This window comes from Myotis myotis, unplaced genomic scaffold (assembly GCF_014108235.1).
Source record: "Myotis myotis isolate mMyoMyo1 unplaced genomic scaffold, mMyoMyo1.p scaffold_m19_p_16, whole genome shotgun sequence".
Lineage (NCBI taxonomy): Eukaryota > Metazoa > Chordata > Mammalia > Chiroptera > Vespertilionidae > Myotis > Myotis myotis.
This window is the reverse complement of record NW_023416320.1, coordinates 3,458,926-3,486,771: the sequence shown is the minus strand read 5'-3', so window position 1 is coordinate 3,486,771 and position 27,846 is coordinate 3,458,926. Positions and strand designations below refer to the sequence as shown.

General features: G+C 56.5%; 2 protein-coding genes across 16 annotated transcripts in view; one reads left to right on the top strand and one right to left on the bottom strand.

The window, feature by feature from the left end:
• The window catches only part of EFR3A (EFR3 homolog A), a 69,781-nt gene extending 56,882 nt beyond the window's left edge, over window positions 1-12,899 (top strand). For 2 of the 15 annotated variants that reach the window (XM_036337633.1, XM_036337634.1), the window contains exons 22-23: window positions 226-275; window positions 3,096-3,279. In XM_036337633.1, the coding sequence (XP_036193526.1) occupies window positions 226-275; window positions 3,096-3,207 (162 nt within the window). In that variant the 3' untranslated portion in view covers window positions 3,208-3,279. The other 13 variants (XR_004972396.1, XR_004972386.1, XR_004972388.1 and 10 more) reach the window with 13 other exon arrangements.
• OC90 (otoconin 90) lies at window positions 5,416-24,477 on the bottom strand. The gene is made up of 12 exons (XM_036338129.1): window positions 24,432-24,477; window positions 19,582-19,638; window positions 17,700-17,970; window positions 15,855-15,967; window positions 14,093-14,221; window positions 13,241-13,291; window positions 12,115-12,189; window positions 10,420-10,473; window positions 9,265-9,381; window positions 8,242-8,413; window positions 7,638-7,744; window positions 5,416-5,917 (listed from the first exon to the last, which is right to left on the bottom strand). Exons 1-12 carry the CDS (start codon window positions 24,475-24,477, stop codon window positions 5,619-5,621), a joined length of 1,491 nt encoding a protein of 496 aa, XP_036194022.1. The 3' UTR covers window positions 5,416-5,618.
• Window positions 24,478-27,846: the final 3,369 nt, after the last annotated feature.

Genomic DNA, 27,846 nt, shown 5'->3' with positions numbered 1-27,846 from the left:
TGATTTTGTGTGTCTATTGGTTTGTTTTTACCAGTGAGACTAGGAAAGGAATAAAAGAGAAACTTTATATTAAATGAGACAAACAAAACCAAAATATTACAGCATTCTGTACCATCAGCTTCATAGTTACAGTTATGCTTTGTCTTTTAAATTGCATTTGTATTATTACATATGGGTATTTGGAAAACAGTAAATTCATTCTTAACATTTTTTTTTCTTCTATAGGCGAATTTGCTTCATGATAGACTTACTCAAATATTGGAACTCACCATACGGTAAGGGTTGTTACAACAGCAATACAACAACAACAAAATAGGAACGGTTAGCCCCTGAAAACTTGTAGCTGATTATGTTTAAGTAATTACGTTTTTCATTTAGGATAAACAAGAGGTCATACAGTACCTTGTCTTGGTAGGCATTGTCTTCGCTAGCCAGTCTGTTCCCATTTCTTGTCCAGGTGTCTCTGGCTTTCTAGCTGTCCTTTAGAATGTCCCTAGAAGGACAGCGGGTGCTTTGGAAGACTTGCACTCGAATGCTATGTTGAACCAGGTACATTCCTCCTCAGTTCCTCACCGGCTGGGGCAATAGCAGTTAGGACGCTCTGTGACGGGAAGCGCATCTAAGTCACCGTTGACAATGCCCTTCTTCTCTTCCAGTCCTCCGCCCAGCCCGTCGGGAACACTGACCATTACTTCTGGGCATGCCCAGTACCAGTCTGTCCCCGTCTATGAGATGAAGTTTCCTGACCTCTGTGTGTACTGAGTGGCTCAGGAAGACCTCAGCATAGAATGTCACAGCCTGGGAATGCAGGCCGGGCTCTTTACTTTACGTCTATAACACACTTCTTGAAAACAGCGTTGGAACGTACATTTGACCAAATGCTTGTTATACCATACTAGAAATTTTGAAACTATATGTGATTTCAAGTGCTTTTGAAGATAGATTTATGCCATATTAATTTCTTTTGAGGTTCCTGTTGGCTTTAAAGTTTAGCATATATTGGTCTCAACATTATTTCATTGTTAAACAGTATATTTTAAACTTTTCTCAAATATGTTTTTTTTTTTTTTTTTGAAAATTAGGCCTTCGAGGGTTGAAAGACGTATGAAGTGTCTCTTGTATTTCTTAAACATCTACACAACTGTTTAAGTAGGATTTTTGCTTTAGTTTTGGTTATCTGCAAAAGCAAAAACATGCGAGAGTACGCTAGTCCTGGGCTGCTGACTGCCCTGAGGCTTTTGTCCCTGTGTTTCCGATGTTGCGACAGGCGTCTCTTCATTCAGTTACCGTGGTACGTGCGGTAGGCGTTCCTCCGCTAGTTTATGGTAGTGATGTTTGTTGAATAATATGCCTAGAATATGACCCTAAAATCAGGCGCATACTTTAAAGTGTCTGGTTCTTGTAATACTGTATTTTCTGCCGAGAGTTTGATCATTCTACGTGAGAGGCTTAGAGCTTGCTCTCCAGATACCGAACTGTGCAATATTTTTTACATCATAAGATGTATTAGTTTACAGACTGTGCTTTGAAATTATAGTAGTATTTTGCTGTGGCTCAGTTAATTAAATGAGATATATATATATATTTAGTATAAAAAAGACATTTAAAACAGTTACTAGTTCATCTGTGAAGAGCACACATTTTGATTTTTATTAAGAGCACATTAATTTACATTTTTATATTGTTCATTGTTTTTAATCATCATAGTCAGAAAATTACCAAAACAGACTTTAATTTGTAGGATTTGAACTGTAGCTTATATGCATTTGTGTTTAAGGTTTGTTATATTACATATGTGTTTAGGGTTTGTTATATTACATTTAAAGGGTGTCTATGGTTTTAGCAATCAAGTGTGCTAAGGATTGTCAGTGTAAGCTTCTGTCGGTTTAAGCCACCAAGGTGATGTGTACTCACACTCTCCTCACCTGCTGACCGACCCATGGTATCGTCTTAAAGCCACATACATTTCAGTGAGTCCACTACATGGCAAAACGAACAATTGTCTTTGCAAATCTTACAACATTCTCCTAGGACATTTATATAACATAACTTGTTTATAGTTCTACCTTTTTTAATTTTATTTCTTTTTACATAAAAAATATACATATTAAAAATTGTGACTGAAAAACCAGTTTTGGTTTTGGCGTTTGTTTGTAAAATCGCAGTGAAGAGCGTGCTACACCTTTGGTTTATGATTGTCTGGGCACAGGCAGTAGGACCAGGAAAAGTAAAGACGCGTGCTCAAGTTTTTTTCTACATATGATCCAAAGTACAGCATCTTAAAGCACTTTGCAAGAGATAGTGGTCACTGAACCTCTAAAACGACACTCGACGTCCTGGCCGCTGTAGTACGTGTCCGTGAAGAAGCCCTAGTTTTCTGCGTAACAGTGCGGTCACCGAGGGCGTCGTGATCCTATAGCAGCTGTCACTGTATTTTCCTCTTGATCAGCTAAAATGCGTCACCATTTAAGAAGCCAAATTTTGTGTCTTTTTAATTTTCTTTTTTTCTTCTGTATTTTTAAAGAAGTATCTTAATTGTTTGCACTCCTGCTCCAAGGATCCCAGGTCTCGGCGTGGTCGGTGCGTGTTGCATGGACAGGGCACCCACTTCCAGTCATGCTTATCGCCTTCCTCCTGGTCTGTGTGTAAACTGTTGAGCTGGGTTCTGTAGGGGTTTGGTTTGGTTTTGTTTTTAAATCACAGTAGACTGCTGTGTGCCCTCGGTTGGTGAGCTGGTCTTGTTGCCGAGGGTTCCCTGGAAGCGGGTCTGCCCTGTGGCCTGTGCCTTCAGGAGCCCCTGCAGGGGGGTGTGTACTGTGCTGTCTCTGGGCCTGCGCGAGTGTGGGATTGGTTGAAGGGCACTGTATGCCTATATTTTTGTAGATACTGAAAATTCTTATAAACTGTTACCACTTTCTTTTTTGCTGTAGACAGTTGCTTATATCATATTTTCTTGACATTGAGTAGTTAACATTTAAATGTTCCTCCTATGCTTGTGTTGTCTTTGCTCAGAGTTCGTTGTCATTGAAGTTAGACACGTGCGCACACGCACACGCACGCACCCTTAATAATTCTGAACCCATTCTCTTTTACAGTAATGCCACACTTTACCAGCGGTTAACTTCCCTCCTCAGAATAGCCCTTCTCTTCCTTTCTGAAAATGGAACTCGTTCGTCTTATTCATGGCAATATATGTTGTCAATGTAACGAAGTGAGCTTTTTGAAATGTAAAAATCCACTCTGCAATTCATATGTGAGCAATAAAACAAAATCAAAATATTGGTGCCTAAGTACACTTTTATAATGGCTATTTTTACATTTACTAAATACATTTATTCAGTATGTTACTGTAGCTAAAATGAGAATTTTTAGTGAAAGTCAGGTTGTCGAGTGGATTCCTCCTCACACCCACTGGGAGTCTCAGACCCGTGAGTGAAGGCTGGTTGTAGGGAGGTGTGGCCAAGGCGAAGGTCACCTGTGAACGGGAGGCGGGGGGCATGGGGAAGCACAGCTGCTTCTCTGCTAAATCTTCAGGTTCCTTTTCAGCCCCGCCTCCTTGCTGCATAAATTACTGGAAACCTCTGGGACCCTCCCGACCCTGCTGGCCTCGGGGACTTCCTTTAGGCTGCAGCAAAGCAGGCCTGCAGGGCCCTGGGCTGGAGCCCGCCCCTGCCACTGCCTGTCTAAGGGCTGTAGGCAAGGGACTGCCCTTGGGGCTTTGAAGTCCTCATCTGGAACATGGTGGGGAGTAAGTCCCACCCTCAGGGCATGTGTATGTTCATTACTGTTCCTCCTCCAGTTGGCAGAGCGGCCTGAGCCCCTGGCAGCTGCCTCTGTCCTGTGGACGCAGGCCGGTCCCCCCACGCTCGGAACCTGTTCTCTAGGTGTGAGATGAGCAGTCGGGGTGGTTTGCTATCTCATGTGCTTTCTTTCCAGCTTTAGCTTGTTGGATCCTGTTACTAGTCTGTCACCTGATAAATTACTAACTTCAAGGACAAGTTCACATGAATGAAAAAGCAGGGGAATGAGCACCAGTCGGCCTCTTCGTTTTCTGTTTGCCTTCGACTTGCACTTTGAGTCAGAGGCGGCCTGTAGGGGGCCCTGTCCTAGTCTGGGTTCTCCTACCGCAGAGCCGAAGGCAGGCTCACCGGCAGGGCTTTCTCTGGGCGTGATCCCAGGGAACCTCTGAAATGGAGAAAGGGCTGGTGAAGAGGATTCTCCGATGACTTGGCCATCACCGGGGGAGGGCAGATCCAGCCTCCGCGACAGCCCAAGGCGTCTCATGAGGAGAGCTCAGGCCGGTCCACCAGGCGATGGCAGGCAGCGTAGCGTGTAGCCTTTGGCTTCTACTCATGGTCAAAGCCCTGTTGGCGTGAATTGCCCCACGTTTCTGGATTGCGTGTGCCTGATGCGGAGCAGTTTCCAAGGGGCCCCACGCCTCATCGGAGAAGGTAGGAGGTGTGGCCAGCAGGTAGGAGGTGTGGCGGGCCTTGTCAGACCCCACTGCCCAGTGTGGCCGGTCAGAGCCTCGGGAACTGGGTGTCACATCAGTGTCTGGAACAAGAGGTGGGACCAGATGGCGTGGAGCTGGCAAAAGACGTCCAGTGTGGCACCACCTTGTCTGATACTTAAGGACAGGACTAAACGTGGAAGCACGCGGTTATCATTTCAAATACCACCACCCACCCCCCCACCACCACCCCCATCTTGCTTAATGGGTCGATGAAGGGATTTTTAACCCTTTTCGGTCCAACGTCGAGGCTGACTTGACAGACCAGGCACTAGGAGCAGGTCCAACTTCGAGGCTGAGGTCGACACCGCAAACCGGTTCAACATTCAATCCCGTCAATTAATTTGGACCAGACTCTTTGAATTCCAAAAATAAAATTGGACCGCAAAGGGTTAAAGATGGGATGCCTTTAGTCTGATAGAGAATAACTCTCAGCTAGGAGGTGGGCGGGTATAGTTCCGTTCTTTACAGAATCTGCGTGTGTCGAGCGGTGCTTCATTCCTGGCCTTCCAGCCACTGGGATAAACCCTCATTTGTGAAAACAAGCCCAGGACCAAGACGGGGTGAGTGGTGATTCTTCATTGTGGGGGCGGGGGAGACACATGCCCCCTCTCCTAGTAACTAGGATGGCAGGTGTGTTTTTAGGGCACAGACCAAAAGTGCTGTCATCTCAGCCCTTGGCGTACATCTTTGGTGAGTTATTGATGACTCATAGGTGACCTCATAAGACTGGCTGACTACGTACACTCCCTTCTATTCTTTTTTAATAGAAGAAAATTGGCTGCCAGTGATTAGGGAATAGACTCCCACACACACACACACACATTGTCTCTGTCCTCTTACCTTTGCAATCTATTCATGCACCAGTACCTTTTAAAAACACACAAAACCAAGGGCAGAAAAAGCACTGATTGGTTATTTATTGCACCTCCGTCGTGTGCTGCAGGAAGTGGAGCCGCACCTGCGCTACCTCCTGCAGATGGCATTCCCAGGGGAGCTGGGAGCACCACGGTCCTCTGTCCCCAGCCTCTGCTCAGAGGAGGACCGAGAGGCGGCTCAGGCCCCAGGGCGCCTGGGAGCAGGGGTGCCTGGCATTTTCTCCGGGGCTCTATCTGGGGCCAGGTTGCAGCCTGGCCCCCACGGGACCAAGTGACCGCCCCAGAAACCTCCTGGTTCTCAGGTGTGCGGTGGGGGGCAGGGCCTCCGCGCTGTTCTCCTCGGAGCTGGAGCCCAGGGAGGACGCCGAAAGCCCTCCTTGCCCGCCGTCCTCGCAGGGGCGCTGGGGGCCCTGGCACTCTTGTCTGCCCGACGACTTGAGGCTCTGGTTAAAGAAGGCCGACGCCATGCACTCAGCCGCCGTCTGCTCACAGGCACAGAGCAGCTTCTCGCACAGGCTCTGGCCCACACCTTTGAGGGCGAGAACAGAGTAGCACCCTGGGCCATGGGACCACGGAGATGGAGCCCCCAGGTGGCCTCCGCCCCCCTCTTGAATCTCTGGGCGTCCAGTGCGCACTTATGCCGCCACTGGAAATACTCTCGTCACACCAACCCGCCAAGTCTCAGACACTGGCCTTCCCAGCAGCCCCGGTACACATGTCATTTCAGCAGCAGGTGGAGAAGAGGAGCAAAGTAGACACACACGAGCCTGCTTCCTGGAGCCCTCGGCCCTTCCGCCCCATCCCAGTGTCAGGACGACACGGCAGGCTCGTCCTCCCAGCGCCTGCCACCTGCACCAGGTATGGGACACTGAGCTCAGAGCTCACAGGGTTGGGACCAGATCTCTGAAGCTCTGTGGGAGTTCAAGCTGCACATGCAGTGTCCCTGGATTCTGCGAGCCTTCAGCTGGGCACGCGAGACCTCATGGCATGGTTGCATATCACGACAATAGTACTCTGATCTGTCACCCATGGGCTCTCGACCCACACTCAGCCCCCGGTCCCCTATAGGACAGAATCAGTGTTTCAGTCTGCGTTCCTGATCTGGTACCTGTCTATCTCCCGGCCTCACCTTCCCCCTCAGCAGTCTCCCCACCCCAACTCTCTCTGCTGGCCAGACACAACCATATGCTGACCCTGTGCTGCCAGGAGTCCCCAAAATGCCTCGGTTTTCCTTTCCCTTTCCTTGGAACATCCACACCAGCATGGCCTTCGGAAACCTGAGATCTCACCTCACTGCTCTCCTGACTTCTCCCGTCCTCACTGCCAGACTCTGCAGGCTCCACCTCCTGTTAGCAGTATGGCATGAGATTAGGGGAGTCTCTGACTTGTCTCTCTTCCCTCTAGGCTCTGAGGGACTTGAGGCAGGGATCCTGCATGCTCACTGTTTCCTAGTTACCAGTGAAGGTTTGTTGGGTAAGTAGAAAACTGAAGGGATGGCGCTCCGGGCAAGTGAGAGGCACACATGATCCTACAAGGAGGTGCATGCAGAGGAGGGGGGGGGGGGGACTAATGGCCCCAGAGGCTTCCCCAGGAAAATGCAGATGAGGAAATGGAGCCAGAGAGTGACAGGCCAGTGCTAACCCTCGCTGTGCTGTAAGAGTGATGCGCAGAGGGGGCGGTGGCAGTTTCCAGCCATCCTGCCTGAGGCCCTGAGCAGCCACAGAGGAGCGGAGCTGCAGCCCACCTGGCCCCTCAGCCAGGGCCACCATCCTACGGGGCCCCTCGGAAGATGTCACCCGGGAAAGGCTCTGCTGCTTAGGGAAAGGGGCCCACGGGCCTGGTGAGGCCTCGGCTCGAGGTCGGAGGCCGTGGGAGCTTAGGTCCCGATCCAGCTCAGCGCGGACTCTGCCTGTGTGGCCTGGGCGCCTCCTGGTGCTCTGGCCTGGCCGGTTGTGAGGAGGAACTCGCTCACACAGCAGGAGCTGGGAGCAGACGGCACACGGTGAGCACGCAATGCGCCCGGCTTGTGTAGCGGCCCGGTGTGCACCTGGCCAGCCCTGTGCCCTGGGCGCGGACGTCGCCTCTGAACTGGAGTCTCCTCAGTGGACTAGGGGTCTAATACGTGCCTCAGAGGGAAGACGTGTTGGGTCACGCGATGGATGAAAAAGTGCTGGGAGAGTGTCTACGCCTGAGTGGTCATGATGCTGAGCGGGTGAGAGGATAACCCACCCGGAGGCCCACGCACTCACACTTGGGGGCGCCGTCTGCGCACATCACCGGCGGCTGGGGAAGCCTCCCGCGCCGACAGCCCAGCCTCCCCACCTGTTGCAGGCAGCAGTGGTGGGACCAGCAGCACCTACGACCAAGGAGAAGCCTTTACTGCCCAGCTCCCAGCTGCCCCGGGAGCTCCTCAGGGCCTGCTTCTCCCGCACCCCTACACAGCGAGCCAGTGCCTCCCTCCGTGTGCACGGCTGGCTCCTACATACCACGCGTGCCGGCTCAGGCTGCGCACTGCACAGGCATCTGAAGTGAAAGTCACTCCAGTTGCCCAGAATGTAAACCTTGTGGAGGAGCTCATTTCAGCGCGGCATCTCGTCACACACATCGAGACCCACCCTCTCCAGGTGGCTGGTCTGTCAGGCTCTGCCCCTTCGTGGATGAATGACTTCAGATGAGGCCGAGCCTCAGCTGCTCACCCAGAAAACGGGCCTGTGATGTAAGGAGCCACCCGAGTGAGGTAAGGCAGGCAGCAAGCTCTTTGTGGACCTCGAGTGACGGCCCAGGTGGAGGAGGGCTCTCACTTCTCCCTGCAGGCAGCATCGGCGCCATCGCCTGCCACCCTCGCGCACCTACCTGTCCAGGGCGTCCCTGGGTTCGCCTCGCCCTTCTTGCCCACAGTAGCAGCCGTAAAATTCAAACTCCTCGGGGCACCGGGCTGTCAGGCAGAAGAGCATCTGCCCCAGCTGCGGCATCACCTGTGTGTCCTCCCCGGCTCCCAGGCGCAGGAAGGTGGACCTGTCACAGGCTGGGGAGAGAGGAGGACTCAGGTAGCCAGGAGTGCCAGCACGGCGTTCCCAGGAGGGCTCCACGTGGCCACAGTGCGCCCCCTCCCCACTCCTGGAGACTGTCCTGTGCCCAGGCCCTGTCTGGGATGGTCGTCTTTCAGGGAGAAGTCTTCCTCACCGGGCTCTGCTCGCCCAGGCTCCTCGATACCTCCCTTGCCCCTCGGCATGGGGACTCGTCAGGGCCGAAGATGCTCTTAGGGCCGAATTTACTACTGAGCAGGACCCAGCATCCCGGGGGCTCCTGGCTGTCCCCTGAGGCTGCCTGGCTTCGCAGGTCAGCACACCTATGGGACTTGTCTTCCAGACCTTGGTTCTCTGTCTCTATTTCTGCTTTTCTCTCTCCACCCATCCTACTCCCCCTCCTCCTGTACTGGGCAAAACCCCACCTTCATAGTCTGGGTGGGAAGGACTAAGAAGGCCCATGCCCCCCTCCCCACACACAGCTGCTTGCACAGCCCTGCATGGCGCACTGGAGGGCAGTGCCAGTGCCTCCTCTGGGTCCCGCTGCCTGGTGCCCTTGCGGGTGCAGGGCCTGCGGAGGACTATTGAGACCCAAGTGTTTTGTTCTTCCCAGGAACCTGGCATGGACGGTGCTGGTGAGCGCTGGCCCAAGGCCTGCCGTTTCTGGGCCCTGCCCCCAGCCCTGGTGCCTGCCGGCCAGTGCCCCTCTCCCAGTCTCGTCTGCCAGGGGACGTGCGGCACCTCCCGTCACAGCCACGTGCCAAGGTCAGTGCGACACAGTGGCCTTGTTAACCGCCTGACCAGAGGCTCTCAGGCCGGGAGGGCAGGCTCCTGTCTGCCTGCTGCTCACCTTGCCCAGTCGTCTCCTCGGGACCGCTTTCGCCGGATGGCACGGCCAGCCCCAGAGAGTTGATGCCGGCGGGGACCACCGTCACGCCTCCGGCTGTGGCAGCAATCTCTGCGGATCCTGAAAATGCACAACTTCACAGTCCTCATCCAAGAGGGCCCAAGAAGGGATTTGCAGATGGGCACCAGGTCAAGGCCAAAGGCAGACAGATGTTTGGGAACAAAGCACCAGACTGAGCTTGCAGACGTCAGAGCTGCGTCTCGGGGGTCCGGAATGCTGCGTGGGTCCCTGGTTTCCTATGATAACTGTGAAACTGACGGGCCTGGCTAGACCCTCTGGATGACATCTGGTGGGTGAGAACCGTCCCCCTCAGGCCTACCTTTGTGTCGTGTCCACACTCATGCGCCGGCCAAGTGAAGTCCCATCACAGTGTCAACAAGTGCAGGGACAAGAATGGTGGGGAAGTTAGCCCGACGCATGGGCCACAATCATGCAGGCAAGCAACACTGTTCCGACCCTTAGAACACGGCAACAGCTTCTGGCCATATTTGGAATTAAGTGTGAGTCTGCACCACGGCCAGCAAGGTCCTGCTCCCTCACACGGGCACCCCCCTCACACGGGCTCCCTGGCACCGTCTGGGTCCCCTGACTCAGGGTCAGTCAGCCCCACCTGCCCTCTCAGCTGGAGGCAGTCGGGTCTCCATCCCACAGGCCACGCCTCCAGCCCAGTCTGGTCCAGACCAAGGAGCACCAGTGGCTGGGCCCCACCGTCTGCTGCCCAGCCCAGTGCCCGGCCCTGGGGGAGGCCTGGGCATCGTCGTGGATACACTTGGGGAGACTGGGAGAAAGTACCTTCAGATATTTAAAGTGCTCCCTTTACAATGTGAGGTTGCAGCTGATGTAAATGGAAAACGAGATAGAGCTTTCTCTGTTTTTTGCAAGGCATCTCCTTAGCGGGCAAGTTTCCATTTCTTTCTATGAATGGATCAGTCTTAGTTTCATTTGTCTACTCCGCAGGGCTCTACCAGTAAGCTGGCTCCCTGACCGCTTCCACGTTAAATTTGGGTCTTTTCTCCCGGGCTCTTCGGGACACACCTGAGCTAATGAGTGTGGAGGGACAGCAACTAGCCAAAGGCGGGAGCAGCTGAGCGTGCTTACCTGGAGGGGCTGTGGTCCTCGCGGCTTCAGTGCCTTCCAGGTCTTGGAGTGGTTCTGCTCCCAAAAGAGAGACAGGTAAGTGTCGACCCCAGCCTGCCCCACCTGCTCCGAGGCAGCTCCCACCCACCAGGCCCCGGGGCCATGTGGTCTTTGCTCTGCCCCTGGCCACCTCCCGGGACAACAGCTGAGCCAAAAAGAGACCCCAGCTTCACCACCCCTTCCCCTCACACAGAGGCTTGCTGGGAAACTCAACTGCAGGTGAGTCTGTTGAAATCTCTTTTTTTAACAGAGAAAAATGTGGAAGAATTGAGTCCCTTTGCTTGCTGTGTGGCCCCAGGAAGGCTGCTGAGCCTGTTTCTCTGCAAAATGAGTTTGTTGCTTTAACAGTAGTTAAGCTCGCACTGCGTTGCAGACCGAGTGATCGAGTTCCCCCAGGTTCCATGTTGGCACCCCAGCCCCCAATGTGGTGTCAGCAGGTCATGAGGGTGGGGTCCTCGCGAATAGGATGAGAGCCCTGTAAAGAGACCCCAGCGAGCTCCCGCTCCCTTCCACCTGGGAGGGCACAGCAGGAAGACGGCTGGTATCTGTCAGAAGCAGCCCTCACCAGACACCAGATCTGCTGGTGCCTCCACCTCGGACTTGCAGCCTCCAGAACTATGAGAAATACGTTTCTATTGTTTCTAAGCCACCAGTCTCTGGCATTTTGTTCCAGCAGCTGAACGGGCTAGGCTTACTATACACCAGGTACAGCACTAAGCGCTATGCTCAGATTAACTTCATAACAACCCCATGAGTTAGTGCAATGCCCTCCCTCCTTCAGTGATGAGAAAGGTGACCTGCAGAAGAGTGAGGTCACTTGCTCAAGGTCATAGGGCTAGAAAGTGGCAGACTGCAAACCCAGGTCACCTGCTAGCATTGACCCTGGGAGCCACTTCACTAGGCTACAGTTTCACTGCTGGCTGAACCACAAAGACCAGAGATGGTCACTCCTTCCAGAATGCTCTGGAAAGGAAGGAACTGCCTGGAACTGTCCGAGATCAGGATTATGCTGGTGTGATGTGACCGTCAGGCTTAGACGTGCACTGATGGGACGCAGATGCTCCAGCCAAGGGTCTGAGGCGTCTGAGCTGGGGCAAAGTGCACGGATTCAGAGGTAAAGGGATCCACGCTGTGCCCCAGGCAGACGACTCTACCACTTGGAGCTTTTCCTTTACCTGTAAAATGGGGGTGAAAATGGGCCTCCCAGAACCAGGGAGAATAACTCAGAGAATGTTGTATGCAGGGGCGTAGACACATGCTACCACATCTGCCCTTTAACCATTCTCAGTAACAAGTAGATAGTCATTACCAGTGATTTTTCTTAGTAATAAAGAATCCATGGTTATTAATCACAAGCCAAGTAAAGGGTTAGGACAGCTTTCTCCATCTTAGTATTTCTTGGCTTAGTATTTTAGGTAAGGGGCTGTTCTCCGCGAGTCACTGTCAGGTAATGGGAAGAAAAGTCTTAGCCTCACATCGGGGGTTAGAAACCAGAACAAATCACTTGCTGGATGACTTGGAACTTTAACCCCCAGAGCCTCAGTTTCCTGATTTATTTGCAAAGGGTTAATTTCCTCTGGGCTCTAAACACGAGTATTTATTTAGGTGGCGTTTCTCCGGGATTCTGTGCTGTCCTCTGAAGGTCCCTCTACTTACCTGTCCTGGAACGAGTGGTCAGCTGACTCGTCTTGGGGGGCGTGGCCAGCTGGTCAGCTCTGGTGTCAGCAGACACTGTGAAGAGAAATCAACCGATTGTCAGTCAGTGATCAGTTACCAGTCCAGCTCAGCACCTTGGCCAGGCCAGGATCACCTGCAAACAAAACGGGTTTGGGAGCTGAGTGATAAGGAGAGAAGGCCCACAGCCATCTGATCAGGGAGTAAGTTGTCCACTCATTGGTGCTCAATTCTGTTCCCATTCAGTGGGTGAGGGGCCAGATTGGAGGCAGTCCTGTGTTCAGAGAATCCAGCAAATGGGAGAAAGAGCCAGCATTGGGCCTGATGGACCAAGTCCTTGTGGGAAGGCAGCCTGAGAGGGAGTTGCTTCCTGGAGTAAAGGGAAGACCCGCTGGAGGCCTCGAATCCCAGCCCCACCCCTCGGCTCTGTCCTGGACAGCCTCCTTCTCCAGTTCAATGTACCAGCTCAACATGAAGGTTATAGCAGTTACTTCCTAACGTTGTGTGAGCATTAAGGGTTATACATTCTGAGCAAGCTGTCTAGTGTCCTGCATGTGCCTTGATGGTATGTGCTGATTTTTAAAGTTCCACTGGAATTTCTGGAAGAAGATGCCAGCCCAGAATCTTCCCACGCTCTCCATCATGTAATCCTCTGCCACCCTGAAGTCAGGTGTAATCATCCCTTTCCAGGGGATGGCAAACTAGGGGCTGGCCCTTAACCTGTTTGTATAAATAAAGTTTTATTGGCACACAGCCACAGCCATGCAGTGATGGATCGTCTACGGCTGCTTTCCTGCTACAGTGGCAGAACTGAGTCGCTGTAGCAGAGATCCTGTATGAAAACATTTACTGTCTGGCTCTTCACCGAAAGTTTGCCGAGCCCTGCTTTGTGCAAGGGTGCAGAGGTTGCACCACGCTCCCAAAGTCGCACAGCTGAAAGCGGGGGAGGCAGGATTCGACCCCACATCTGCCCGACTCCAACACCTCATCACCTCATCGCATGATGGGGACCACACTTCCTCACCAGCTGTCCCACCTGCATCTGAGGGGAGGTCATTGCAGCTAGTCCAATACTACAGTGGGAAATGTGGGCCTGTCCCTGACTCACCTTCTCCTGAGAGGGCCGCCAGGCTGGCGTCTGTGGGCTCCACAGGTTCCACTGAAAAAGAGCCCCAGCAGCAATGAGTGACAGACACTGTCCACACCACCTCCCAAGGGTCTCGGCCCAGAACGGGCTGGGTGGGGACTGTGGGGCCCAGGGAGGGGCTGTGCCGGGTGCTGCCGGGGAAGGGCTGCTCTTCTGCCTGAGGGTCCCCCACCTCCTCCAGCTCCCAGAACGCAGGTGCCAACCAGGCCCCAGCTCAGAGGGACTCCAGAGGCCCTGGGTTCTGGAGAGGGTGACATGAGCACAGGCTGTGACTGTGAAAGGGCTGCAGAGCCGAAGGACTGGCTGTGGAGTATGGTGTCCTGATTCGAGAAAACCTGTTCTCAGGTGCAGAGGACAAAGACCACTGGGCTCAGGAGACCTGGAGATGCAACTCACCCCACACACATGCACACACCATGTCACACGTGTGCGCCCAGACATCCACCACCCACACCCACACCAGCTCCCTCTTCACCAAGTCCTGCAGGACTATTTCTGAGAGAGACCCCAGCTCAGGAAACGGGGGACGCTCTGGAGGTGCACCTTGAACTTCCCACCCCCAGGCACCCCTGGTGTTGGGGCTGGGAGAGCGTGGGAACTTTGGTGAACATATCTGACCCCTCAAATCCGGGGAGCAGCTGCCTCCCGCGGAGGCCTGACCTCTGGGCAGGAGGGCTGTCAGCTCCTGCCTGCGGGCTGTGTGTGTGTGGAATGTGAGGAGGTGCTGGACTTGGCTGCTGAAGCATGAGCACCCACGCCAGCCCCTGCCCCCACCGCCAGCCCAACATGGACCAGGGGCCAGGTGCTTCCTACCCGCAGGTGGCGCCAGGCAGAAGGCGGGGTCCAGCAGGTTCAGGGAGGAGTTGATGGTGGCCTGGGCCAGGCACTCGATGGCAGCCTTGTCGCAGGTGCACAGCAGGTGCTCGCAAGGGTCCCTGGACTCTGCACAGACCAAGGGCAAAGCCACTTGGAATCCCAAGAGGCAATGCAGACGCCGAGGCTGAGCTCCCGACCTGCCCGCCCAAACCCTGCGCCCCCTGCAAGTGTCCCCCCCTCCTCCGTGCGGGTCCCGTCTGGGCCATGCGCCCTCCTTCACTCACACCCCACCCGTCGGGCCCTCTACGGGCTCTGCTTTCAATGAAACTCTTTCGAGTCGGCCACGTCTCCCCATCTCCGCCTCGCTCTCCCGGGCCACCCCTCGCCTCTCCCCTGGGTTACGTGGGTGGCCTGCTGACTCCTCTCCCTGCCTCTGCCCGGCTGAGCGTCTGTTCTCCCAGGAGTCAGGACAATTCTCTGAAAGCTCAGGTCACACCATCACACACGTCTGTGCTTGTGTTCCGAACCTCCCACCTCAAAGTCAAAGCCACGGATCCCGCTCCCTCTCAGACCTCCTCTCCGCCCTCACCCCTGTCCTGACTCACTGGCCTCCATTCCTCAAGCACCAGGCCCCTGAGCCTCAGGGTCCTGGGGCCGTTCCACCATCCACACGGCTCTTCTCCCAGATGCACCGCGCCTGTCTCTGCTCAACTGTCACCTTCTCTTGACCTTCCTACTTCAACAGGGCCCCCACCCGCCTCCCAGGCCTTTCCCTGACTCCATATCCCCCACATCTCCCGGCACTAATAGACGGTATCATTTGTCTTTGGTATTTGCAGCGTCTGGCAACCATGGTAAAATTCCAGAATGCCAGGGTGTCCCCAATGCCTAGACATGTCTTGGACTTGGGTAGGTGCTTAGCTCCTATCAGTTGAATGAATGAGTGAATGAATGAGTGAATGAATGCTTTCAGTGTTCACTGTGCCTCTCTCACATCCTGGAAGCTCGTACTCCAGCTCATCCACGCCATCACCGGGACTGTGGAGCCGGCCCCACCTGGACTCAAGCCCTGGCTCTGCCACTTTGCACTGCTGGGACTTTGCACAAGTTATTCCCTTTCTCTGCGCTCCCCTCTCCCGGTCTGAGAGCTGGGGTGACGGCCCCATGTGCCCGGTTCTTTAGAAGATGGGGCTGCTGTGAGCGAAGCGTCTGGTACCTGGGAGGCATCGGAGAGGGCGGCTCCGAGATGCACCGCCAACGTGCCTGCCCCTCTGCTCCCGCTTCCCTGTGCCTTTCCCTGCGCTGCTGCTGCTGCCGCCGCCCGGAGACTAAATAAAGTGCCCGGGTGCCCCGGCGAGCAGGGTGGGCAGCTGGTGCTTACAGCACCCACCACGGCCTCTCCACCCAGAGTCCCTCCCTCCACGCCCACCACTGCGTCCTTACCTTCCACCAGGCCCAGCTGACTGCTCTGGGAGCATTCATTCCCATAACTCTGAGGCAGTCTCTTCCCCCTTAGCCGTTCAGAGGAGGCAACCATCGCCCCACTGGTGCTCAGGCAGCAGCCTGCCCCTCCCAAGGTCCCTGGGTTGCAACACGTGAAAATTGCAAATCCAACAACCTGCTGAGTAACTTGTGTCAACTCAGAAAGCACGCGCTGCACCTCTGCTGTGCAAGGGAGAGGCCGTGAGCCCGTGGCCTGGTCCAGACGGGCCTCTCCATGGTCCCCTCCCCGCCAGCCCCCGGCACCTGGGATGCTCACCACACGTGATCTTCTTGCTGGCGCAGTTGACATCTGTGCTCACCCTGGTGGAGTCCTGGACACAGTCCATCTCAGCCGCCTCCTCGTGGCACCGGCGGTGCTGGAAGCAGCAGCTGGGGGTGGGGGAGGGTCAGGAGGGAGGCAGGCAGCCTGTCATCACCGCGTGCCTCCCGATGGCTCCAGCGGGCTCTGTCTCAGACACTCGGGCACTCACACATGCTCACACGCTCACACTCACACACGCTTACGCTCACACAAGCTAACATACACGCTCACACCCGCACGCACACTCACACACATGCACGCACACACACACATGCACGCTCACACACATGCTCACACACGCGCTCATACACACATGCATGCTCACACACACAATACTGGAAGTATGTTGCCTGTGCAACAGGTTCTGCTCTTATCAGGAGCCTTTAGGTTTGTGGGACTGAGACGTGGGCTCTGTAACTTGCCAAGGTCAAGGCTGATCCCAGTCTCCTGAGCCCCAGCGTGGTCGGGGCCACTGGCACCCAGGACATCGATGGAAAGAAGAAAAACTATACAGGCAGCTGATGACCTTGGGCAAGTTACTAAGTTCCTCACACAGCATAAGAATTGGGGAATTCCATAGGGACCCCACCCTGCCTGGGCCCTCCGCAGGCCGCAGCAGTTATTTCTGCAATCTGGTGGCAAGTTCAAGGTGCAGTAGCCCGCCCTCCAGGAGCCTGGAGCCCCGTCCCCGCCAGCTGAACTGTGGAACGCAATTGGAGCTGAGCGTGACCCAGAATTCTGCCAGTTTGCCGCCTTCCGTGCTGTGATCATTCTTTTTGGGTTGGTGACGAATTACTGCTTCATTTCTCTGACTTGTAGGTTTGCGGGTGTGTTCATAATTAAAGGAAGCGCTAAGGGAGGACCCGGAAGGAAAGTGTTCCCAGAAATGGCCCTGGCACTGTGCCCGGGCAGAACCGGCTCCCCCTCCTGAAAGTCAGGGAGCTGGCTCTGGGGCCGTCCCCCTCCTGGCCCCGGAACGGGAAACTGCCCTTCCGGTCCAGTGACCTACACCCTCTCGGAGATCTGAAGATGGGGCAGGTCTGTGTTTTAATTCCAGAGCCATTAGTCCTTGTCGATCAAGGACATGCCACTGTCTAATCAATTCATTTTTCATCTCTGAGAAGCAATTGGAAGTTGACCCCCTCGTCATGGGTTAATTTACTGAGCTGCATGTGCCAGGGGCTGCGGGTACAAATACACATGCCTGAGCCGACCCTCCCTCTCGCGGGCACTTCTATTGTCCCCACATCCCCCTGGGCTGGCCCCTCTCCGAGGCGGGGGGGGGGGGGGGGGGGCCTCTGTTTATATTAAGCACAGGTCTCGTATCGGTGGTGTTTGCTGGTGTTTGCTACATGTCTGTGAAACTGAATTCATCGTCGCTTTACCCTGGTGGCCAGGACTGTCCTGAATTAAAAAGATTCTCACGTTCTACGCTGAAGAGCCCCGGGGTGGCTTGTTAAGCCCAGGCTCCCGGTTCTAGCTCGGGGTGTCTGGCTCGGGGTGCCCGGTCGGCAGGGCGGGTGGGCCTCTGGGCTGCCTGTGAGCAAGCAGCCGGGTGGCCCTGTGCAGCGGCCCCACACGATGAGAAACGAAAGGAAAGGTTTGCCTATCGGGCCTGACACAGGCTCTCCAGAACTCCCTGGGACGCGAGCAGATCAGATTAACTGCAACGTAGAGATGAGGAAAGCAGTCGCCCGTGGTGAGTCACAGAACCGAGACACCGCCTGCCCCCGTCGGGGAGCTTTCTGTGCGTGCGCCCCGCCCAGGCCCAGCCAGGCCGCCGCTCCGGCTCCTGCTCACCTGTCCGACTCGTCCACGGGCAGCCCTTCCATCTCGAACCGGCAGGCGCAGCCATAGTCCTCCAGGTCCCGGGGGCAGAGGCCAGCCACGCACCGCAGGCCACCCACAAACTGCAGCAGCGCGGGGAAGCTGGTGAAGACGGCCTGCAGCCAGGTGAAGTGGGAGCCCAGGCAGTCTGCGGAGGGAGACAGGGCGGGCGCTGGAGGCAGCGGCCAGGAGGAGCCCCCTCCCCTCGCCCCGGGCGCCCTGCAGCTTGAGCTGATAGTGTCTCCTCAACCTACGAGCACCTGCTGTGGACTCAGGACTGTGGGGGACCGTTAAAGCGAGGCCGGCTGATAAGCCAGGGCCCCTGCTGGCTGCCCACCTCACAGCCGTTAGCCCTTCTCCCCAGGTCCCTGCAAGGTCACACGATCCCTCTCAGCTGGTCGTGGGCATCCCATGCCTCCAAGGTGGGCTGGGGCTGGGCATGGAGCCCGGACCTGGCCCAGACAGCGTCAGGGAAGTCTGTTAGAGGCGTGGGTTGTGGGCTCGATCCCAAGTGGGGGGCGTGCGGGAGGCAGCTGATCAATGACTCTCTCATCATTGATGTGATTGACGTTTATCTCTCCCTCTCCCTGTCCCTCTTGGAAATCAATAAAAATACATATTTTTAAAAATGCTTTTGCAAACAAAACTTGCAAGAAAATGGTGTCCAGTGCTTTGGCTCTAAACCTCATGCCCACCCCGTCTCCACTCTGGCATTCTGACTGCAGGGCTGTTAAGGGCTAAGTGGCGTGATCCCACCTCACTGAAGTGCAGGGGTCGCACCACGGAGCTGGGGGGCCGGGCGGCGCGGAGCATCTAGAGTTGCCCATAAGGACCAGTTCCACCCAACTGTTCCAGCTGCCTCCTACCTCATGAATCGCCCTCCCATGTTTCATTTCCACATGCCCTCATCCTAGACATGAAGAAATGTAACACCCTCAACAAAGAAGATAAATTGAAAAAAGCATGAATGACTCTATGCTGATGGAAAAAGCCACTCTAAGATTCTGTGGCCCAGCCAGTGTGGCTCAGTGGTTGAGCATCGACCCAGGAACCAGGACTTTGCAGGTTTGATTCCCGCTCAGGGCATATGCCTGGGTTTCGGGCTTGATACCCAGTAGGGGGCATGCAGGAAGCAGCCAATCAATGATTCTCATCATTGATGTTTCTATCTCTCCCTCTCCCTTCTTCTCTAAAAATTAGTAAAAACATGACAAAAGAAAAAAGATGGGTGTGTGTTTACATAAATTTATTTAACAACGTACAGGGCGCCTGCGCTCAGTCACACGCACCGGCAGGCGCAGCCGCATGCCCAGCGCTAACCCAGCAGCAGCTCAGCATCTGTGGCTCGTGTCCGCCACGGTATCATCTGATGTTTTAGTAATTTCGTGATCAGTGAGAGGAGCCACTGTGATGATTGACAGCTGCTTGATTGATAGCTCTGTTACTGATAAATGGAAGACTAGATGCCCGTTGCAGTTCTTAGGCCTCATGTCTCATTGTTAGTTGGGGAGAGAAGATGAGATGACTTGGGAGGCGGTTACTCAGCTCTGGACCAAGGAGGGCGTCCAGCCGTGTGGCCTTGGACAAGTCACTGAACTTCCTTAGACTCAGTTTCCTCTCCTGTAAAACGGGCCTACCATTCGCCTCCTGGCCAGGCTGGGCCAGGACTGACCTCTGAAGCTACTCTGAGGCACCCGCAAGACAGGTACCACCTCCCCGCTCAGCACCTGGTCCCACTGTGGGCGCCCCGAGGGCGGAGACCAAGGTCATTTCCTTAGATCCCCCCCCACACACGTGTGCTCTGACACCTGGGCCGGGGAGGAGGGGGTGAAAAGCCATTTCAGATTGAACTTACCAAAAATTTCGGTCGCGCTCTCCACATTTTTGAACATCCCATTGAAGAGTGTGGCATCTAAGTGGAAGGAAGAGAAAAATAATGACGGAGCCATGGTTTCTCCTGGTCCCTGTCCAGTCCCCGGGTGAAGAGTTGCTAAAACCCTTTCTCTAAAGATTTGACCTTGGGCTAACTTCTAGTAACACTGGTTGTCATGGAGACCTGATGAGATGAAACGGGGCCTCTGTTACTAGGCAACATTGCTCAGTGATTTAACAACAACACAAAGGGGCCCCTGGGTGGCAGGGTGGCCGGGACTGGCGGGAACTAGGGGTGAACGCCCCTCTGGGCAGCCTAGGAGTGGCAGCCATGCAGCGGTCACGGGAGACACGGACTCCTGTGGAGAGTGAAGCTTCTAGGCAGAGGGTCCAGGCTGCTCCACCGGCGCCCAGGCCCCGCCCCTGAGCCGCCCCCGGGGCCCCTGGGCTGTGCGGTCACTGCCGGACTGCTGTGCCGGGAGCCGGTCCATGCTTGCTGTTTCAAAGGACCTGGCATATATGGCATACTGTTCTTAATATGTTTGCTCACCTTGGCACTATGTGTTTTAACCAAGGTCTCCTCTCTGAGAAAGGTTGTTTCCCCAGGTAGGGATTTTCCCCTGAAGTTAGGGAGGGAATAAAACCCCTCAACTAAGTGCCAGGTGGGTAATTAATCACTTTAACTATGAACAATCATGCTTAAGCTACATAATCTTTACTCCCTGGAATGGAGATAAGAAACGCCCTAACCTTTGTAATAGAGATTGATAGGATTGAATCAACTGGTATAAATACAGTTGTAACAAGACAGCAAGACTCAGAACTTAGAACACAGAACTGAAAAGACAGAACCAGGAGGCACAGAGCCTACACAGAACGTTCTCTAGAGACAGAAGAACTTCGCTGGAGAGAACATGGCAAAAGATCCTGGACAGAAACTGGCCTCAGAACCTAGAGACAGAACCTAGTGAGAGAACATGGCAAAAGATCCTGGACTGAACCTGACTACAGAAATTGGCAAGAGAACCTGACTAGAACCTGGTGACTGAACCTGGCTGGAGAACTTGGACAGAACCTGGCTGGAGAACCTAGCGAGGGAACATGGCTACAGAACCTGGCTGGAGAACCTGGAGAACCTAGCAAGAGAACATGGACACAGAACCTGGCTGGAGATCCTAACCAGAACTTCGCTGGAGATCCAGAGCAGAACCTCTCTGGAGATCCAGACCAGAACTTGGCTGGAGATCCTGGCTGGAGATCCTGGCTAGGCTGCTGATCAACTGAACACTGTCTCCGTGTCATTCCTTCTTCGCCGACTCCGTCCACACCTTTGGGGACCCCTGGACCTGCTGGGGTTGGACCCCGGCACTGCTGCCCCTGAAGAGGGCCGGCTGCGGGCCTGCGGGCTCACTGCCTCCTGGCCTCGACCCTCCTGAGAGCCAGTGTGGCCCGAGAGTGTAACGGTCACCTAACCCCTCCTGGCGGGCATGGCACTGCCCATGGGGACCATGCTGTGAGGAGGGAGGCCATGGTCATGGGCTCTGGTGGGACTCATCACTTCGATTGCAGGGGGTCACACACACACAACCTGGTGACTCGGCTGCCGCCCCGCCCCCCCCACCCCCACCCCCGCCAGGTGGGCAGTGAGCCTCCCGCCCAGCGCTGGCATCAGAGCTCACCGCACCCTTCCTCAGCGAGGGCCATTGGAGTCCCCCCCGGAGAAGCCGTCACCACCCACCTCCACGAAACAGGAACGTGTGGGTCCTCCCCCGGGAACGTGCGGACCCTCCAGTCCCCGTGAGGCACCATCTCCCGATGGCTCTGCCTCCGGGAGATCCGAGCTCAACCTGAAGCTAAAGCACAGCTACCCCCTGACCCCCTGACCCCCTGGCCCCCTGACCCCCTGGCCCGACCACTAGCCCCTTTCTCCTGGCTTGCCCTCGGCAGACATCTATCTGCTGATGGGAACTTCCTTGGCGCTTCGTCTCAAAGGAGAGGCCCATGGCGGGCAGAGTCCAGGCTCCTGCGGAGGGAGAGCCTTTCGGGTCCCACGCCATCCCTCTGCTGCCGGCGTCCAGCAGGAAGCGGCTCTGGGAGGGCTCATCGGGGGTCATTTCTCTGCCAAGACCCCAGACAACCTCCTGCCCGCTGGTCCCCAGGGAAAGGTCAAGGGACACTCACTGAGGTTTGTTGAGAGTCCCGGAGGCAGCTCGTGTGGACGGTGCGGGGCGTCCAGAGGGTGGCTCCCTGCAGGGGGAGGGGGGTATGAACGTGCCGGCCCGCTGGCTGGCGGAGGCCGGGGTGGTGGCCAGGACCGGCCAGGACGGCAGCGGGACACACGCAAACCCGATCCGGTGCGTGTTTCCCTGGCGCCCGCCCTGCGCTGGGTGTCCTGCGGCGCTTGAAGGAAACAACACAGGTTCCCCAGCAGGAGGCGCTGGGGACTTCAGTTCCATTTGAGCTCGTATCTCAGAGCCCATGGAATGGAATCGCTGGGTGCATTCGGCCCAACGGCTCAGCAGCTATTAGAGAGCTTACCCGCCAGCAGCTAGAACACTCCAGCCGCCACCGTGAAACATGGCCCGCTCGCCCACGTGGCTCAGTGGTTGAGCCTCGACCTATGAACCAGGAGGTCACCGGTTCGATTCCCAGTCAGGGCACATGTCCAGGTTGCGGGCTCGATCCCCAGTAGGGGGCGTGCAGGAGGCAGCCGGTCAATGATTTTTATCATTGATGTTTCTCTCTCTCTCTCCCTCTCCCTTCCTCTCTGAAATCAATAAAAATATATTTTTTAAAAAATATATTGCTGGCTCCTTGACAATTCCTTCACCGGCATTCCTTTGTGCAGCTGGTCACAGGGACCCTGTTCCAGAGGGTGGAGGGGACCCCGTTACTGACAGGTGCTAACGGGGTGCTGGGCCCCGGCACGCACGCTCCTCCCTGCTTTCAGGATATCGGCGCCCACACATCTTCATTAGCAGCCTAAAGAGTCAGCCTGGATTTTAAACAGTTTATCTCGGAGGCCTGGGCTGGCGCACTCAGTGCAGAGGGTGGGGGAGGGGGACGGAAGGCCAGAAGGAACATGAGGAGGAACTTCACCAGAATAATGCTCCCGATTCAGTAAAAGGTGGCCATGAGCAAAGCTGACTTGCATGCAGACTGTTCCTGGCTTCCTTCTGCACACAGCACCCCATCCGCCCTCTGCCCATGCTGTGAGGCAGGTATTGTCATCATTATCATTTTATAGACAACTAGAGGCCCTGTGCACGAATTTCATGCAGGGGGTGGGGGTGTCTCTCAGCCCAACGTGCGCCCTCTCACAATCTGGGACCCCTCGGGTAGGGTCCCTAGGCCTGGTCAACGATCAGGGCCTATCAGAACTTTCCTTCCCCCGGCTGCCGGCAGCTGGTTCCACCCCCACCTCTGCCACTGTTTGGCATCTGTGCGGTGCTGTCCTGCCCCCCTCCCTTCCCCACCACCAGTCACCCCCCCCTTCCCTGCCACCGGACACCTCCCTCTGTGACGACAGGCGTGGGATGCAATCACTTGGCTGGCCTGGGCCTCCCTCTGTGGGGCAATCGATTGTGGGGTTCCGCGATTGATCGCCCAGCAGAGGGAGGCCCTGCCCACCTGGCCGGGGCTCCACGATCATCAATTGCCATGCAGAGGGTGGCCTGGGCCTCCCTCTGCGGGGTGATCATGGGGCGATGGTGGCCTTCACCCCCCGCCCCCCCAACCAATTGCATTGCACCCGCCTTGGCTGGCCTGGTGCCAGTGCGTGTCATAGAGCGTTCGGTCGTTCGGCTGATTTGCATATTATGCTTTTATTATTGCAGGTGAGACTGAGACCCACTGACCACAGGCTTTCCTTGACCCGGCCTCTGCCTCACTCTGCCCAACCATCTCCTACTTGAACCAGCAGCTTGTCGAGGTGGCTGATCCTCTCTGCCTAGAAAGAAGGTCTGGGTAGAGTCTGGAGGGTCTGGACCTGGGGAAGACTTTGAGTCTTACATAGAGGTGATGCTGTAATTTCAACTGACAAGCTTCTGGGTAACCAGCAACCTCTCGTACCGTCCGCTGACTTGGGTCGTGGTCAAAGTAAACTACCAGTGATGTTTGTGGATCCCCTCGCCTCACCCTCACTGCCTTAGAGGGGAGGGTGTGCTGGTCGAGTTTGCCTGAAGCTGGGAATGGACAGAGAAGGCCCAGATACAGGCTGACCTCGGTTACAACAGTGCCCAGCCCGCCGTGGGAGGAGGGACGTGGGCGAGGTGGGCTGGGTGTTGAGAGCGACACAAATGTGCGAACGAGAAAGAACATTAGTCGGCGCTGAAGACTCAGCTTCAAAACCAAGACTCCCAGGGGAGCTGTTCCCCAGCTGCCAAGAAATTACTCCGATGACCGGTTTTGGTGGCAGGGGACCAAGTTTAGAGCGGGGGGTGCAAGTTCTCACCTTCTACACTGGCCATCCCTACAAAAGTGGGGAGGACGGGGTGCGAGGCTGCTCCAAGGACAGCAGCACAAGGGGCAGCGGGCCTTGAGCACAGGGACGAGGGGCAGGCGTGCTACCGGGCGGAGAGCAGATAGCTCACCGGCCACCTGGCCTGTGCTCCCGGGCTCCCCACCTCGCCTTCCATGCCATATGCAGCCAGCATGCTCCGAGCAGTCAGTTGCATCAAACCTACAGCTTCTCATGCACGCTTGCTGTCCATCACTCACTTGCTGTCCATGACGCAGGCAGGAGCAGGTCAGGTGCAATTCGACAATCGGTCCCAGGGACCAGGTTAAGTTATCACACGCTAAGCAGAAGACGGCATGAATACCAACACTCACCCGCACCCGGGGCCATCAGCACGCCGATGAGGAGAAGCGCGGCCATCGTGGAGCCCAGGACGGACTGAGGCGGGACAGGAGCAGCCTCCTGGGAGAGAAGCCGGCGGGGGGGTGACGAGTCTGCTTCCCGAAACCCCTGAAATAAGAACCCACAGGGGCCCTTGTCCCACAGGCAGTGAGGGCCAAGGAGAAAGCCTGAAAGGCTTCTGGTCCTGGCTTTGCCCCTAACTAACACTATGCCACCAAAGAGACTCAGTCTACCCGTCTGTAAAATGGAAACTTAACGGGGTGCTCCTTGAGGAAACATCTTGTTCATTCGTTCGTTCATTCCACGGTCACTCGTTGTGTCAGGCAGGTGGCAGGGATCCTGGGCCGCAAGGTGAGGATAACACGCCTCACCTGTGCCGTGTTTACCGGCCCCCGGCAGGAGGCGGCTGAGCCAGCGCTCCGCTTTGACTGGGGCCAACTGAGCTGTACTTGACCCGCACGTGACACCGCCGCCGCCGCATTCCTGTGCGACACTGTTCAGCAGGCCTGCGCCTTCCCACCAGCATCCGTGACGCGCAGAAACCTGGCCGTGGAGCGACGGCGCTGCCTGCTAGCCAGCTATGCTCCCTCTTGCCTCCTTGCCTTGGCTTAAGAGCGATTTGAACACTTTGTTGCTGTCCCGGGGGTCAGAGAGCTGTGCCTCGGGCCGCCATGGGGGAAGGGCCAAGGTGGGCAGGGTCCAGGAACCCACCCATGTCCGTCACCGCTGCCCTGTGCTCAGATCAGCAGTTAACCCTGGTGGGTGCCGCCTGCACTCAAACAGGTCAGCCATGCATTTCCCCGGGAAGGAAAAAACCTTACAGACCAGAGGGGTTTTAAATGATTTTAACTCCTGGGGGTGTTACTCCTTAATGTCAGTCGGAGGATGGTTAAGCATGGCTATTCTGTGTTAGAGTGTGTTTTTAGGACCAAGTGTGATAAGACAGTGTGATCATGTGATCCCGTGGCACATCGGGCTGCTGGGGATGGCCATCCAAGTCACACACTGGGCCAGAGTGAGGCACTGAGCCAGCAAGGAGGGGCTGAAACGCAGCCTGTGCTCAACTCTCAGCTCGCCCCCTGCAGGGCTGCACAACCAGCGGGGTGGGGGGGCCGGTGTGGCACTGCCTCCTATTTGTCCTCCCAGATGAGGAGGCTGCCCCTTCCCCCAGGGTCCTGCATAGGCTCCCAGGGCTGTGGGGGCCACTCCACCTGGAGGGCGGGGCTTGGTACTGAGGAAGGCGTTTCAGAGGAGGAGGCATCGGTAGGCTGTGGGATCACTGCCCAGAGCCTGCCCCGGGGCCTAGCACAGCCTGGTGGCTGTGAAATAAACGTGGGCTGAACGAATGCAAAGGGTAAGGTGCGCCTGGCCGGCGTGGCTCAGTGGTTGAGTGTTGAGCTATGGACCAGGAGGTCGTGGTTCAATTCCCAGTCATCTGTGACACCTGCTTGGCAGGCCCGCGGCACAACCCCCGGCTGAGCTAAGGAAAGGGAAACCGGGGCGGCCCCAGCAGTGGTGAGGGAGCCCCGATGGGACAGGCACACTAGGGTCCAGGGGGACACGCCAGGGCTGCCCCCTCCTGGGCACCCAGCACCCCCTGGTGGCCAGGTCAGGGGCTCTGGATGGGACTGTGTCCACCTGGAGGAAAGATGCCTTTTCCTAGTTTGCACCGGAAGCCGCTGGGCTGCCAGTGGCCCTGGGGGAGGAGCAGGTGGGCAGTGCTGTCCAGCGGGACTGAGGGGCTCAGGCCTCGCTTTGGTCTGCACACCCCGAGCCCCGCAGTGTGGGGAGGCCCTAGAGCGGGGCCTGTCCGCGGGCCACACCCGGGTGGGGCTCAGGCTCTGCCCTCACCGGGCCCCGAGCCAGGCGTGGAAGCTGCCTGCAGCGCGTTCTGTGATGGTAAATGCCCACTTGGTGGTGCCTCATGGGGCGTCGGGAGGTTAAAGGGCTAAGCCTGGTACATGTGGCGCGTGCCTGGCGCAGGGGGAGCTGGGGAAGGCCGGCCATGATGCAGGACCCATTCCCACTCCAGGTGCCGGGAGGGGGGGGGGGGCCGGGAGGGATTGCAGGGCCTTGTGATGGGTGCCCCAGTGAGTTCACCTGGCGGTGTTTCCCTGGCATCGCCGCTGCTCAGACAAGGGCTTGGGGCGCCCTGGGTTGCTGGCTACACCTGGGAGCAGCGCCGGGTCTCAGACACCCTGGGAGCAGCCCTCCCCACGTCTCCCCCCCCCCCCCCCCGTCTTTCTCTATCCATTCCTCCCCTTCCCTCCCACTCTCCTTCCCTCTCCCCCGACTCCCTTCCTTCTTTTCTTCTTTCACCCAGTTCTGCCTTGATTCTCCCGCCCCCACCCTACCTGCCTCCCTCCTGGCCCCCCCATCAGGAGAAGGGGTGCCTACCTACCGTGCAGGTCCCCTGGGACAGAGTTGGACGAATGATCCTCGCAGCTTTGAACAAGCTGGGGACGAGCCCTTTATACGCCCAGGAAAGACCTGGGTCATGTGACCCTCCCCTCTCATCAGGAGGCCAGCCGTCCATGAGTGGCAAGCCGTCCATGAGTGGCAGGTGGGCGCCTGAGCCTCAGGGAGCCCCGGGCTCTCATTACAGAACAAAGGCTCCCTGTTCCGCACCCCCCACACCTCAAAGGCCGGGAGGCCGGGATTATGCCTCGGGGTCTCTGGGGGATGAGAGACAGGTGACCTGGGAGATGAGAGACGGGTGGAAGTCCTGGCTCTCCGCGAGGAAGAGGTCGGCTTTGTAGCTAATCCTTCAGCAAGATCTGGACGATTCTTCTCATACATTCCTGGCTGGGCACGTGCTGCCTCGCTCCTCGGGGATTTTCTCCTGAGCTCTGGAGCAGGGCAGGAGGGGGCTCGTCCCCAGGCTTCCTGGGGGCCGGGCCAGGCTTGGTCTCGGATTACCTGTGGGCCATGGAGCTCCCGGCTCAGGCTCGGCTCCTGAGGCCACCCTATGCGGACAGTCCCACTAGGATGGAGAGTGAGGTGAGCCCCGCGAAGTGTGGGCGGCAGTGGGCTCGTTGCCTTCTTGAACCTCAAGAATGAGTCCTTCCCCGAGTTTAACAAGGAGAGCGCACCTGCAGCGAGTGCTCATCAACCCCACAATCAGGTGTGCCCACAGGTGTCTGCCCCTGCCACCGCCCCCACCCCCAGCAGGTGCAGATCAGCGCCATCGCACAGACAGGACGAAGGGTGACCTCCAGGTCGAGGGGTCTGTCCGGGCCCACGTGACGGGACACTCTGGGCTTGCAGGTCAGCCCGGCTGCGACCCTCAGGTGCTCGGTCTCCCGGCCTCCTGGGGGCCCAGGGCTCGCCCAGCAGTGACGCTGGGGGGAGTGGAGCCTTTCGAGCCCCCTGAACGGTTTCTTTGAA

What these genes read in the sequence shown, in the direction of transcription:
- OC90 (XM_036338129.1), bottom strand. Translation starts at nt 24,477, where the DNA reads ATGGCCGCGCTTCTCCTCATCGGCGTGCTGATGGCCCCGGGTGCGG. An exon ending in GAGGACCACAGCCCCTCCAG is followed by an intron (nt 9,382 to 10,419) that starts GTAAGCACGCTC and finishes GTGCATTTTCAG; the next exon opens with GATCCGCAGAGATTGCTGCC. An exon ending in CGAGGAGACGACTGGGCAAG is followed by an intron (nt 8,414 to 9,264) that starts GTGAGCAGCAGG and finishes CTCTCTCCCCAG; the next exon opens with CCTGTGACAGGTCCACCTTC.